Source organism: Macaca fascicularis, chromosome 1, assembly GCF_037993035.2.
Source record: "Macaca fascicularis isolate 582-1 chromosome 1, T2T-MFA8v1.1".
In the NCBI taxonomy this organism is placed as follows: domain Eukaryota; kingdom Metazoa; phylum Chordata; class Mammalia; order Primates; family Cercopithecidae; genus Macaca; species Macaca fascicularis.
Window position 1 is genome coordinate 215,886,028 of NC_088375.1, and position 12,996 is coordinate 215,899,023.

General features: G+C 41.7%; 1 protein-coding gene across 24 annotated transcripts in view; it reads left to right on the forward strand.

The window, feature by feature from the left end:
• Positions 1-12,996, forward strand: part of UBR4 (ubiquitin protein ligase E3 component n-recognin 4) — a 139,632-nt gene that overhangs the window by 11,603 nt on the left and 115,033 nt on the right. For all 24 annotated transcript variants that reach the window (XR_012425209.1, XM_015441762.4, XM_015441781.4 and 21 more), the window contains 10 exons: positions 245-374; positions 492-631; positions 1,124-1,226; positions 1,362-1,503; positions 1,919-2,043; positions 5,287-5,411; positions 6,315-6,374; positions 6,477-6,667; positions 12,076-12,175; positions 12,315-12,452. Coding sequence is in view for 23 of the 24 variants with exons in the window: in XM_015441762.4 (XP_015297248.2) it covers positions 245-374; positions 492-631; positions 1,124-1,226; positions 1,362-1,503; positions 1,919-2,043; positions 5,287-5,411; positions 6,315-6,374; positions 6,477-6,667; positions 12,076-12,175; positions 12,315-12,452 (1,254 nt within the window). In the remaining variant the exon portion in view is untranslated. The remainder of the gene's footprint in view (positions 1-244; positions 375-491; positions 632-1,123; positions 1,227-1,361; positions 1,504-1,918; positions 2,044-5,286; positions 5,412-6,314; positions 6,375-6,476; positions 6,668-12,075; positions 12,176-12,314; positions 12,453-12,996) is intronic.

Genomic DNA, 12,996 nt, shown 5'->3' on the forward strand with positions numbered 1-12,996 from the left:
CAGTTAGAATTCCCAAAAGAGTAGAATTTTCTGAAAGATCTATTTGCATTTGTTTTCTTTCTTTCTTTTTTTTTTTAAATTATACTTTAAGTTCTACAGTACATGTGTACAACGTGCAGGTTTGTTACCTATGTATACGAGTGCCATGTTGGTGTGCTGCACCCATTAGCTCGTCATTTACATTAGGTATATCTTCTAATGCTATCCCTCCCCGCTCTCCCCACTGCATTTGTTTTCTTTTCAGAAACACTTGATTCTTCTAATCAAGGGCCTGTGCACTGGCTGTAGCCGACTAGATAGAACCGAAATTATCACATTTACAGCAATGATGAAATCCGCCAAGCTGCCCCAAACAGTGAAGACACTTTCAGATGGTGGGTGTTCCTTTGACAGATCTGATCACATGACCACCCTCATGGCACCTTTTCCATGGCACCTTTGCCTTCTAGTGGCACTTTCCTCAGCCCTTTTTTTGCTTTTGTATTTTGCAGTGGAAGATCAGAAAGAGCTGGCCTCACCAGTAAGCCCTGAGTTGAGGCAAAAGGAGGTACAGATGAATTTTTTGAACCAGTTGACCTCAGTTTTTAACCCTAGAACTGTAGCATCGCAACCTATCAGTACACAGACTCTGGTAAGTTTCTTTAGTCAAATGTCTTCTTCTTTGTGGGATTTGTTAAGATGATGACACTAGGGGAGAAAAAGTGATGTATTTTATGTTTGCGATATAAAATGATATACATGTCTGTGGGACAAAAGAAATTGAGGAATACAAAATAAAGCAAGTAAAATTCACCCCAACTCCTTCTTCTGTCCACAGTTACTACTGTTTTGACAACCATTCTAGGCTTCTCTCAATGCAAATTAACAAATGTAAGGTATATGTACAGTTTTCTATATAAAGGCCTCACTCCATTTTGGTTATAGAACATATATATATTTTAAAGCTGTATGTTTTTTTCCCTCCTCCTGGAAATGTAACTTGTATTTTCTCCAACATTAGTAAGGAATTTTCCCATCATTAACTGGGGAGTCTGGAGAGTATCCATGCAGCCACTGCTCACTTTTGACAGTTGGTTTGGTGAAGAGATAATAGTATCTTGACAGGCCTTATGTTCCTTTTCAGGTGGAAGGAGAAAGTGATGAGCAGTCATCTACAGATCAAGCCTCAGCTATCAAAACCAAGAATGTGTTCATAGCTCAGAACGTGGCTAGTCTTCAAGAACTTGGTAAGACTCTCAACTGTTATCAGAAAGCTGATTTCTGGGCTATTAAAAATTCCTTAAGTGTGCTTCTGTCATGTGCATAAGAATCAAGCATCAGACAAAGGCCTGTTTGTAAGGTCGTGGTTTTCATTCATTTAGGTGGCTCGGAGAAGCTACTGCGTGTGTGTTTGAACCTGCCATATTTCCTACGCTATATCAATCGGTTCCAAGATGCAGTGTTAGCTAATTCCTTCTTCATAATGCCTGCAACAGTAGCAGATGCCACTGCTGTTCGTAATGGGTAAGGTGCTTCACGGTGCACATGCTTTACTTTTTTCGTTTTGTTTTGTTTTGTTTTTGGGATAGGGTCTTGTTCCGTCACCCAGGCTGGAGTGCAGGGATGCAATCTCGGCTCCCTGTAACCTCTGTCTCCTGGGCTCAAGCAGTTCTCCCACCTCCTGAGTAGCTGGGGCTACAGGCACACACCACCGTGCCTGGCAAATTTTTGTATTTTTTGTAGAGTCAGGGTTTTGCCATGTTGCCCAGGCTGGTCTTGAACTCCTGGGCTCAAGCAATCCTCCCACCTTGGCCTCCTAAAGTGTTGGGATTTTAGGTGTGAGCCACTGTGCCAGGCCCGTGCTGGTAATTGCTTTAACTGTCACATTATAGAAGTGAATGATTCTAAGAGACACTTGTTGATCTCTGTCGTGTTCCAGCTTTCATTCATTGGTGATTGATGTAACTATGGCGTTGGATACCCTTTCTCTACCTGTGTTGGAACCTCTCAATCCTTCTCGTCTACAAGATGTGACAGTCCTCAGCCTAAGTTGTCTGTATGCAGGTGAGAATTTATTATATCTGGTCTCATTTTCTCCGTCAAGCACAGATATACTTTCAGGAAACCGTGAAAATCCTTCTGAATACTCTACTCATCCCCCTTGCTCCCTTCCAAGGATCATCTAACGTCCCATCAAGGTGAAATGAGGACTCAATAGGAATCTTTGTAAATGGTCCTGTTGGTTCACTGCTGCCATTGCGTTATACGCATATTTTATTTTATAGTATGTGCAGATGTTAAATATTTACTCTATAAAAAGCAAAGTGCCAAAGACTGTTGGGATATTGAGATGAACTACGTGTAGTCTCTGCCCTCAAGGAGGCTACATCTGAGCAGCAGAGAACACATAAGGCTAAACAGTATAATATAAAACAGTATTAAAGGCAATAAGAGAAGTATAGAATATTTTGGGTACACAGAGAAGAAAGGAGTTGAGTCTTGCTGTGGGATCAGGTTTGAAGAAGGCTTTGTGGAACAGGTGGTATCTGTTTATACTGATAAATGCAAAGAATGGTATTCTTTAAGCTTTCATAAAATCCCCTTTCTTCCTGTTGATCTTACTGCCTTTGAAGCAGGGCCTGACAGCTGGTGTTTACTCTCTTTTAAGTTATTGTTAAAAGGACTTTTTAGCCCAGATCACTGATCTTTGGCATAAAGTTGCAAGACATATCATATCTCTGGTATGTCTTGGAAGTTATAGCGATTTTAGAAGTTTACTTGGTTTTGCAAGTGAAGATTTGAGCAGATAGTCTTGGAAACCTGTTCCCAAGGGGAACACCACGAAATTGCTGAGGTTGATCTCACTACATTCTCTGAACAGTTTTAATTTGAACATCTATGTGTGAATAAGAATATAAAGATAAAGGCATCTGTGCCCTCAGGGACCTTACTATCTTTTAGAGGATGTTAGTAAATAACTTATAAGTAAAGAAACTGAGTGAGAGATGAGAAAGTACTTTGGAAGCTTAGAGGAGGGAGAGCTCGCTTTCAGTTGAGAAAGGCAGTAATCATGAAGGAGTTTTGATGTTGAATCTTAAGTCAGGTAGGATCTCGGCTTGGCTATTTCTAGGCAGAGGCAGAAGCAGACAAAAAGTATCCAAGAGTTTGGGGGAACATACTGCATAAGTTGTGTGTGTGTGTGTGTGTGTGTGTGTGTGTGTGTGTTTGTGTGTATAAGTAAGTCTGTAGGTTTTATGGCTATTCGTGGGTGTTGTATAATTGGACAGAAAGTAAGACTCAATTAGAAATGCAGACTAAGTCATTTGGACCATATCCTGTAGATAGTAGAGACCGTTACAGCTTCTGAGCTGTGAGAGGATCTGAGCTGTATTTTAGGAAGAACATTCAGGCAGTAGTGTACAAGGTAATTTGGTGTGGGGAAATATTGGAGGCAGGGAAACTACTCAGGAGGAATTGGCAGTCATTCAGGCAGCACACATTTAGGGCCTCAGCTAGGGCAGCAGCATTAAGAGTAGAAAGTTAAGGATACATGTGAGAATATGTTCTCTTGTAGCTAATTTCCAGTATTGAGCTTCCTCGTGCTCTACTGTTGATTTTCCATTTTTAAATTTGGGGTTTATTTATTTTGATTTCCAGGGAATTTCGTTACCCTCACATGGATCTCAATGTACTCAGTCAGTAAGTGATTCAAGTCAGTAAGGACTAGAGATTCTTTAAAAATTCATAGTCGGATTACCCAAATCTGGTTTGTTAAAATTTGATCACTTGGGATTTGATTTAAGGAAAGGAATTTGGCTATGATGTCTTTGAGAAATTCCAGGTATAGGATTTTTTTTCATAATCTTAAAATTTATTTTTATTTTTAATTTTTTCAAATTATTAGATTTTATTATTTATTTAAGAAATACGGTCTTGCTGTGTTGTCCAGGCTAGATTTGAACTGTTAGGCTCAAGTGATCTTCTCACCTCAGCCTCTTGAGTCCACTGTGCCTGGCTCTAGATTTTAAATTTAATTAATTAATTATTGTAATTTTTTTTGAGATGGTGTTTCGCTCTTTTGCCTAGACTGGAATGCAGTGGCTCAGTCTCAGCTCACTGCAACCTCTGCCCGCCAGGTTCAAGTGATTCTCCTGCTTCAGCCTCCCGAGTAGCTGGGAGCTGGAATTATAGGCGCCTGCCACTCCGCCTGGCTAATTTTTGTATTTTTAGTAGAGATGGGGTTTTGCCATGTTGGTGAGGCTGGTCTCGGACTCCTGACCTCAGGTGATCCGCCCACCTGGGCCTCCCAAAGTGCTAGGATTACAGGTGTGAACCATCATGCCCGGCCTTAATTATTTATTTTTATTCCTTTTTTTTTTTAGAGACATAATGTTAGTGTTTCAGCCAGGCAGGGGTGCAGTGTACCGATTATAACTCACTGTAGCGTCAAACCCCTTGGTGAAAATGATCCTCCCACATCAACCTCCCAAGTAACTGGAATTAGAGGCTTGTGCCACCTCACCTGGCTTAGATTTTATTTTTAAAGCAATTTTAGGTTTATAGAGTTCCCATGTACTCCCTCTCCCTTATAGCTAGTTTCTCTTATCATTAATACTTTTAATTAGTATGTTAGATTGTCATTGATGAACCAATATTGATATATTATTATTAACTAAAGTCCATAGTTTACATTGGGGTTTCATTTTTGTGTTGTACAGGTCTATGGGCTTTGACAAATGTATGGTGTCATGTATCCATGATTACCATATTGTACAAAATAGTTTCACTGCCCTAAAAATCCCCTTTGCTCCACCTATTCATTCCTTACCCCATCCCTCGACCCCTGGTAACACCACTGATCTCCACTCTCTCTCTAGTTTTACCTTCTCTAGAATGTCATGTAGTTGGAATCATACAATAAGCCGGATTTTCCGATTGGCTTCTTTCTCTTAGCAGCATGCATATAGGTTCCTCCATGTCTTCTCATTGCTTAATAGCCCATTTCTTTTTATTGTTGAATATTCCATTGTATGGATATACCACAGTTTATTCTCCTATTGAAGGACATTCGTGTGTGTGTGTGTGTGTGTGTGTGTGTGTGTGTAAGTTTTTAGCTTATTTGGATAAATACCTAGCAGTCTGGTTACTGAATTGTATGGTAAACCTATTTAGTCTTGCTCTTAATGGTGTTTATTTTAAGTAATCAAATCATGGAATTGCTTGTGGGTGGATTGTGCTTTTGTGTTTCAGCTTTGGTGGATTCTTGGGTGCACTCCATGGCTGAGACCTGTGCATCTTCTTTTTCAGGTGTGAGTGTGGCAACCTGCATGGCCATCCTGCATGTGGGTAGTGCCCAGCAAGTGCGGACAGGGTCCACGAGCTCCAAAGAAGATGACTATGAAAGTGACGCAGCTACAATTGTCCAGAAATGTGTAAGCCAAAGATCTGGGGATAAGGGAACCTTGATTGTTCAAATGAGGGAGTATGGCCAGTTCCACTTTCTTCCATGATAGAACAAAGAACTTAAAGTATTTTCCACACTACTTTCCCTGGGTACTAGTAGGTCTAAGAGGTAGGCATCCAGCTTGTTGATTTGGTATATTGGTTGATTTGGTATATTGCTGTTTCCCTATCTCTGTAGAACACACTTGAAAGATTAGCCATTAATTCAGCACATACGTATGAGGGCTTACTGTGTGTCAGTGTACTTTTAGGGGAATGCAGTAAACAGGAAAATATGGGATAGTGATTAAGTGCACTGAAACAATACATTGTGATTAAGAGTGATCTGGGCCGGGCGCAGTGGCTCACACCTGTAATCCCAGCACTTTGGGAGGTGGGTGGATCACCTGAGGTTAGGAGTTCAAAACCAGCCTGGCAGCATGGTGAAACCCCATCTCTACTAAAAATACAAAAATTAGCCAGGTGTGGTGGCGCATGCCTGTAATCCCAGCTACTCTGGAGGCTGAGGCAGGAGAATCGCTTGAGCCTGGGAGATGGAGTTTGCAGGGAGCCGAGATCATACCATTGCACTCCAGCCTGGACAACAAGAGTGAAACTCCATCTTAAAAAAAAAAAAAAAAAAAAGTGATCTGATGTGGAGCTGCGCATGCTGCTTTTGATTGGGAGGAGGGATGGCTTCTGAGATGGTGACATTTGATCCACATGAAGAGAGGGAGTCAGCTGCATGTGAAGGTCAAGGAAAGTGCAATGGAATGTATCATTGAAAAGAGGATATTGAACTCCTCAAGTTAAATTGATTTGGGTAGGATTTAGCATTTATAATGAAATCTGTCAGCTTGTTTAGATTTTTGTGTCTGTTTGATATTGCACAGCTCGAAATCTATGACATGATTGGACAAGCAATCAGCAGTTCTCGCCGAGCTGGTGGTGAGGTAAGAAGCTTATCTGTCTCTGCTGCATACTTACTATCTTGTCCTCTGTGAGATGTGAATATCTCTATGATTATGTTTTTTATTTTGTGCCTTTTACAACAGCACTATCAGAATTTCCAGTTGCTGGGTGCTTGGTGCTTGTTAAACAGCCTTTTCCTCATATTGAACCTCAGTCCTACTGCACTGGCTGATAAGGGGAAAGAGAAGGACCCGCTGGCTGCCCTCCGAGTCAGAGACATCCTTTCTCGTACTAAAGAGGGAGTGGGCTCTCCTAAACTGGGGCCTGGAAAAGGGTATGTGTCTACTTGATTGTAGCTTATATTTTGTTTTATTTCCCTAACATTTTATATTGACAGGGAGCTAGTATGACTTCGTATCAATAGGGAAATTTGCCTTCCTACCTGGTTTGAATTTAACAACGAAGATAATGATCATGATCTGTTATCTCCACAACATAGCTTGGTGATTTTTAGATAAGTCACTTATTCTCTTTGATCCAATTTCCTCATCTATCAGAGGGGAAAAATATCTGTGCAATGTGTATTTCAGGAATTTTATGAAGTTCAAATCAGAAAAACATGTTTCTGTCTTATAAAGCGGGCTTGTTTCACTTGGAGTTGAGTTCTTGCATGTATAACCCATAAGATGAGAATATTGTTAGGGCCTGCTGGTTTGCTTCCTGTAATGTTTGCTATTGTTTTGACGAACTCTGAGATATGTCAAGAGATATGACCAATGTGCTGTTCAGGTTTTGTTTTCTAAGCCCAGGTGTTTCTGGATTTTATTTTTTCATTCAATTCCTATCATATGCTAGGCCCTATTCTAGGCATTGAGGATATAGCACTGAACAAAGTGATGCCCTTGCCTTTATGGAGTTTATTTTATATCTGGAGAAACAGTGAACAAATCTACTAATGAGTAGATTATAATCACATATAAATGTTGTGAAGAAAAAGATGTCAGAGCGAGGGGCCAGAGAGTCATAGGGGTTTATTTTATTTTATTTTATTTTATTTTTTTGAGACAGAGTCTCCCTCTGTTGCCCAGGCTGGAGTATAGTGGCGCGATTGTGGCTCACTGTAACCTCCAATTCAGGGGTTCAAGCAATTATCGTGCCTCAGCCTCCCAAGTAGCTGTGATTACAGGTGTACGCCACCACACCCAGCTAATTTTTGTATTTTTGGTAGAGATGGGGTTTCACCATGTTGGCCAGGCAGGGTTTTGAACTCTTGACCTCAAGTGATCTGCCCACCTCAGGCTCCTAGAGTGCTGGGGTTACAGGTGTGGGCCACTGTGCCCAGCCCAGGGCTATTATTTTAGTTAGGATGATCCAGAAAGGGCTCCAAAGACATGGTGTAGAGACCATATGTGAGGTAACAGAGCTATGTAAGTATTTGGGGTAGAATTGTTCAGGTTTGAGATGGAAGTATGATTGACATTGCTGAGGGATCAGCTAGGTCTGTGTGGCTAAAATGAAGAAACCAAGGTGGGAGAGTGGTAGAAAATTAGTCAGACAGGTAGCCAGTGGCCAGATCATCTAGGGCCAAGTGCGCAGTCAGTAACCGTTAGAGGGATTAAACAAGGGAGAGATGCAACCTGATTTATTAGTGATCTGAGAATAGACTGCAGGGCATAAGATAAGAAGGAGGGAGAACAGTTAGCATCAAATGCATCATTCCAGGTGAGATATGAAGGTGACTTGAATAGAGTAGTGTGGCAAAGGCAGAGAAAAGAGGTCAAATTGGAATATATTTGGAAGGTACAGCTGTCAGGATTTACTGATGGCTTGCATGTTGGGTGTGAAAAAGATGACATCACGATTTTTTGGCTTGAGGCCACTGGGTTGTATAATTTACTGATACCAGAAACACTTGTTTAGGAGTGAGTTGAGTGGGAGGAAGGGGAAGAAATAAAAACGTAATCTTGGCCATGCTGAGTGTAAGATGACTGTCAGACCTCTATGTCAGATGTTGAGTGAGCAGTTGGATATGTGAGTCCGGAGTTTCAGGAAGAGGTCACAGCCTGGACTGCATTAACAAATTACCCTCTGAGCATCTTCTCTGTCCCAGGCTCTGTGTTAGTTCTGGGGGCTGTGATGAACATAAAAATGGACATATTCTCAAGAGGCATGAAGTATATATCCATACAAATATATCTTTTTCTTTCTTTTTTTTTGTTTTTGAGGCAGAGTCTCACTCTGTTGCCTAGGCTGGAGTGTAGTGGTGCAATTTCAACTTGTTGCAACCTCTGCCTCCCAGGTTCAAGCAGTTCTTGTGCCTCAGCCAGCAAGTAGCTAGGATTACAGGTGTGTACCACCAGCCCAGCTGATTTTTTTTTGTTTTTGCATTTTTAATAGAGATGGGGTCTCGCCATGTTGGCTAGGCTGGTATTGAACTCCTGGCCTCAAGTGATCTGCCTACCTCAGCATACCAAAGTACTGGGATTACAGGCATGAGCCAATCTGGCTGGCCATGTCAAATTGTATCTAGAGAGTATTAGAACAGGGGCATTTGACCTGGTTAGGGACATCAGAGCAGGCTTCCTCAAGGAATTAAGCTGAAATCTGAAACTGGTATTGACATGGTAAGGCGATAGATACTAGGCAAAGTAAGGAGGTGAGAGTGTTCCAGAGCAAACGGTAGTTCGTGATTTTATGAGTGGCCACTTTCATTCTTGGCATTGTAAAGGGAAATGAAAGAATGCCAAGAAGTATATCCTTAGAAGTAGCAGTCACGGTTTTTTTTTTTTTTTTTTTGAGATGGGGTCTTGCTCTGTTGCCCAGGCTGGAGTGCAGTGGCACCATCTCTGCTCACTGCAAGCTCTACCTCCTGAGTTCATGCCATTCTCCTGCCTCAGCCTCCTGAGTAGCTGGGACTACAGGTGCCCGCCACCATGCCCGGCTAATTTTTTGTGTTTTTAGTAGAGACGGGGTTTCACCATGTTAACCAGGATGGTCTCGATCTCACGACCTCATGATCCACCCGCCTTGGCCTCCCAAAGTGCTGGGATTACAGGTGTGAGCCACCGCGCCTGGCCACAGTCATGCTTTTAAAATGGCTGTTGTTTCTTCATATTTTAAAAGAATGCATGTATGTTATATAAGTGACAAGCCATAAAGATGGGCATAAATAGGAAAGGTAAAAATGATCCCAAATTCTACCACTCAAATTGGTAAACATTCTTTCAGACATTTTTCTGTGCACATATAAAAACTATGTAAGTTTACAAAAATGGGATCAGTGTATATGAAATACTGCAACATCTTTTCAGTGACACTATTAAAATGTCTAAGTTTTTAATGGCCAGCAGTATTCCACTATGTAAATATACTGTAGTTACCTAATTCCCCTATTGCTAAGCACTTATTTAGATTGTTCCAAATGTCTTGTTTTGGTAAATTTTGCTTTGATAACTTCCTGAAATATAAACTTTTGGGAATTTAATTATCCTCTTGGGATGAATTCCAAAAAGTGCCATTGTTAGGACAAAGGGCTCACATATTTAAACACTGGAAATGTTTTCTCAAACTTTAGAAAAGTAACACTAATTTGCATTGACACCAGCTGTGTGCTTATATGCCCATTTCCCCATGCTCTCTTTGACACTGGGTATCGTTAGTCTTCATGTTTGCTTATCTTAGAGGAGAAAGTGCTATGATATTTCATGTATTTGTATTTCTTTGATTGCTAGTGTGATTGTATTTCATTTCATGTATTTATTGGTCATTTGTACTTTTTTTTTTTTTTTTTTTTTTTGAGATGGAGTGTCGCTCTGTTGCCCAGGCTGGAGTGCAGTGGCGCGATCTCGGCTCACTGCAAGCTCTGCCTCCTGGGTTCACGCCTTTCTACTGCCTCAGCCTCCCGAGTAGCTGGGACCACAGGCGCACACCACCACGCCCAGCTAATTTTTTGTATTTTTGGTAGAGACAGGGTTTCACTGTGTTAGCCAGGATGGTCTCCATCTCCTGACCTCGTAATCCGCCTGCCTCGGCCTCCCAAAGTGCTGAGATTACAGGCGTGAGCCAACGCACCTGGCCAGTCATTTGTATTTCTTTTGTAAACTGCCTTATGTCCTTTGCCTTGGTTTCTTTTTGGTATTTGTCATTTTTTAAATTTTTTTATTATTATTTTTACAAAGATGGAGTCTCACTTTGTCTCCCAGGCTATAGAGCAATGATAGGATTATAGCTCACTGTAACCTTGAACTCCTGGGCTCTGGTGATCCTCCCATCTCAGCCTCCTGAGTAGCTAGGACTACAGGTGTGCACCACCATGCCCAGCTAATTTTTAAAATTTTTTGTAGAAATGGGATCTTGCTGCGTTGACCAGGCTGGTTTCGCACTCTTGGCCCCAAGCAATCCTCCTGCCTCAGCCTCCCAAAGTGCTGGGATAAAGATGTGAGCCACTGCGTCTGGCCTGTGGTTGTTCTTTTCTCTTTTTGATTTATATGAACTTGTAAATCAGATATATTAATCTTTTGTTATGTGGACATTTTGGATAAGAGGGAAACACTTTACTCGAATGTAATTAATTTTCTTTTTCTTTTTCTTTTTTTTTTTTTTTTGAACAGAGCCTCACTGTATCGCCCAGGTTGGAGTGCAGTAGTATGAACACAGTTCACTGCAGCCTCCACCTCCTGGGCCCAAGTGATCCTTCTGCCCCAGCCTATTGGGTAGCTGGTACCACAGGTGTGCACCATCACGTCTGGCTAAGTTTTTCATATTTTGTAGAGACGGGGTCTTGCCATGTTGCCCAGGTTGGTCTTGAACTTCTGGGCTCAAGCGATCCTCCCACCTTGGCCTCCCCAAGTGCTGGGATTATAGGCATGAATCGCTGCTCCCGGCCTCTCTTTTATTCTCTTAGATTTGTTTCCAGATATTTTATAGAAGTTGGTAATTCTAACCTTTTTCTTTTCAAAACAATGACTCTTTAAAAGTTCAATCTACATTTAAAAGTCAGCATCTTTGCATATGCCATTAGCTTTGAACTGATTGTTTAAATTCCAGAAAATTTTCGATTTGGGAGTTTCTTCTATTCCAGGAGGATTTATTTGTTTATTTTTATATATATATAAAATAGTTTTTTTGTATTTTTTAGTAGAGATGGGGTTTCACCGTGTTAGCCAGGATGGTCTCGATCTCCTGACCTCGTGATCCGCCCGTCTCGGCCTCCCAAAGTGCTGGGATTACAGGCATGAGCCACTGCGCCTGGTCTATTTATTTATTTTTGTTTTAAGACAAGGTCTTGTTCTGTCACCTAGGCTGGAATGCAGTGGCGCACCTCAGCCTCCCAAGTAGCTGGGACCATAGGTACATGCCACCACGCCCGGGTAGCTATTTAATTTTTTTGTAGAGATAGGGTCTCCCTCTCTAGGTTGCCCAGGCTGGTCTCAAATTCCTGGGCACAAGTGATTCTCTCATCTCGGCCTCTCAAAAGTGTTGGGATTTAAGGTGTGAGCCACCATGCCCAGCCTAGTCCAGGAATTCTTAACCTGCAGATCCTTAGGCCATCTGTGGATGGGGTTCAAGGAGATTGTGAACTTCAGAAATTTTATGCAGATGTATGTATGTACAATTTTTTTTTTCCGAAGAAAGGTCCACAGAGTCTGAAAGGGGTCTGAGACCCCAAAATGGCACTCTTTCAGAAGTTGTAATTTATTGTTAATTATTTTAAGGATTGTGTTTTCCTTTTTCTTTGCGTAGGCATCAGGGATTTGGGGTACTCTCAGTAATATTGGCAAACCATGCCATCAAACTGCTAACGTCACTCTTTCAAGACCTACAAGTGGAGGCGCTTCACAAGGTGAGGAGGTTGTCCCCATGGTAACCAGCATATTGATTGCGGGATCCACTTCTGGCCAAGCTAGCTTGATCCATCAACTCAAGTTGTTTTTTCTGGCTGAGTAGTATCATTAATTGCCCTTTGATATCATTGCCTTCAGGGTTGGGAGACAGATGGCCCCCCTGCAGCCCTGAGCATTATGGCCCAGAGCACTTCCATACAGAGGATTCAACGGCTGATTGACTCTGTCCCACTGATGAACCTGCTCTTGACATTACTTTCAACTTCCTACAGAAAGGTGGGTGGGAGTCAAGCCATTGATAATTTAGAAGAATGTCTCATAATTTATATATGATACATATTATATGTTTTATACTATATATAAAATATATAACATATATAAATATATTTATTTTATAGATATATATATCTATAAAACTGTCTTGAAATGAGTAAGACTGACTATACACCATGATTTTTATAGACCCAGAGTTGTGGTAATGGTGTAGAAGAAGTGAGAAATTCTTTTTTTTTTTTTTTTTTTTTTCTTTTTGAGAAGGAGTCTCACTCTGTCGCCCAGGCTGGAGTGCAGTGGCCGGATCTCAGCTCACTGCAAGCTCCGCCTCCCGGGTTTACGCCATTCTCCTGCCTCAGCCTCCCGAGTAGCTGGAACTACAGGCCCACCACCTCGCCCAGCTAGTTTTTTGTATTTTTTAGTAGAGACGGGGTTTCACCGTGTTACCCAGGATGGTCTTGATCTCCTGACCTCGTGATCCGCCCGTCTCGGCCTCCCAAAGTGCTGGGATTACAGGCTTGAGCCACCGCGCCCGGCGAAGTGAGAA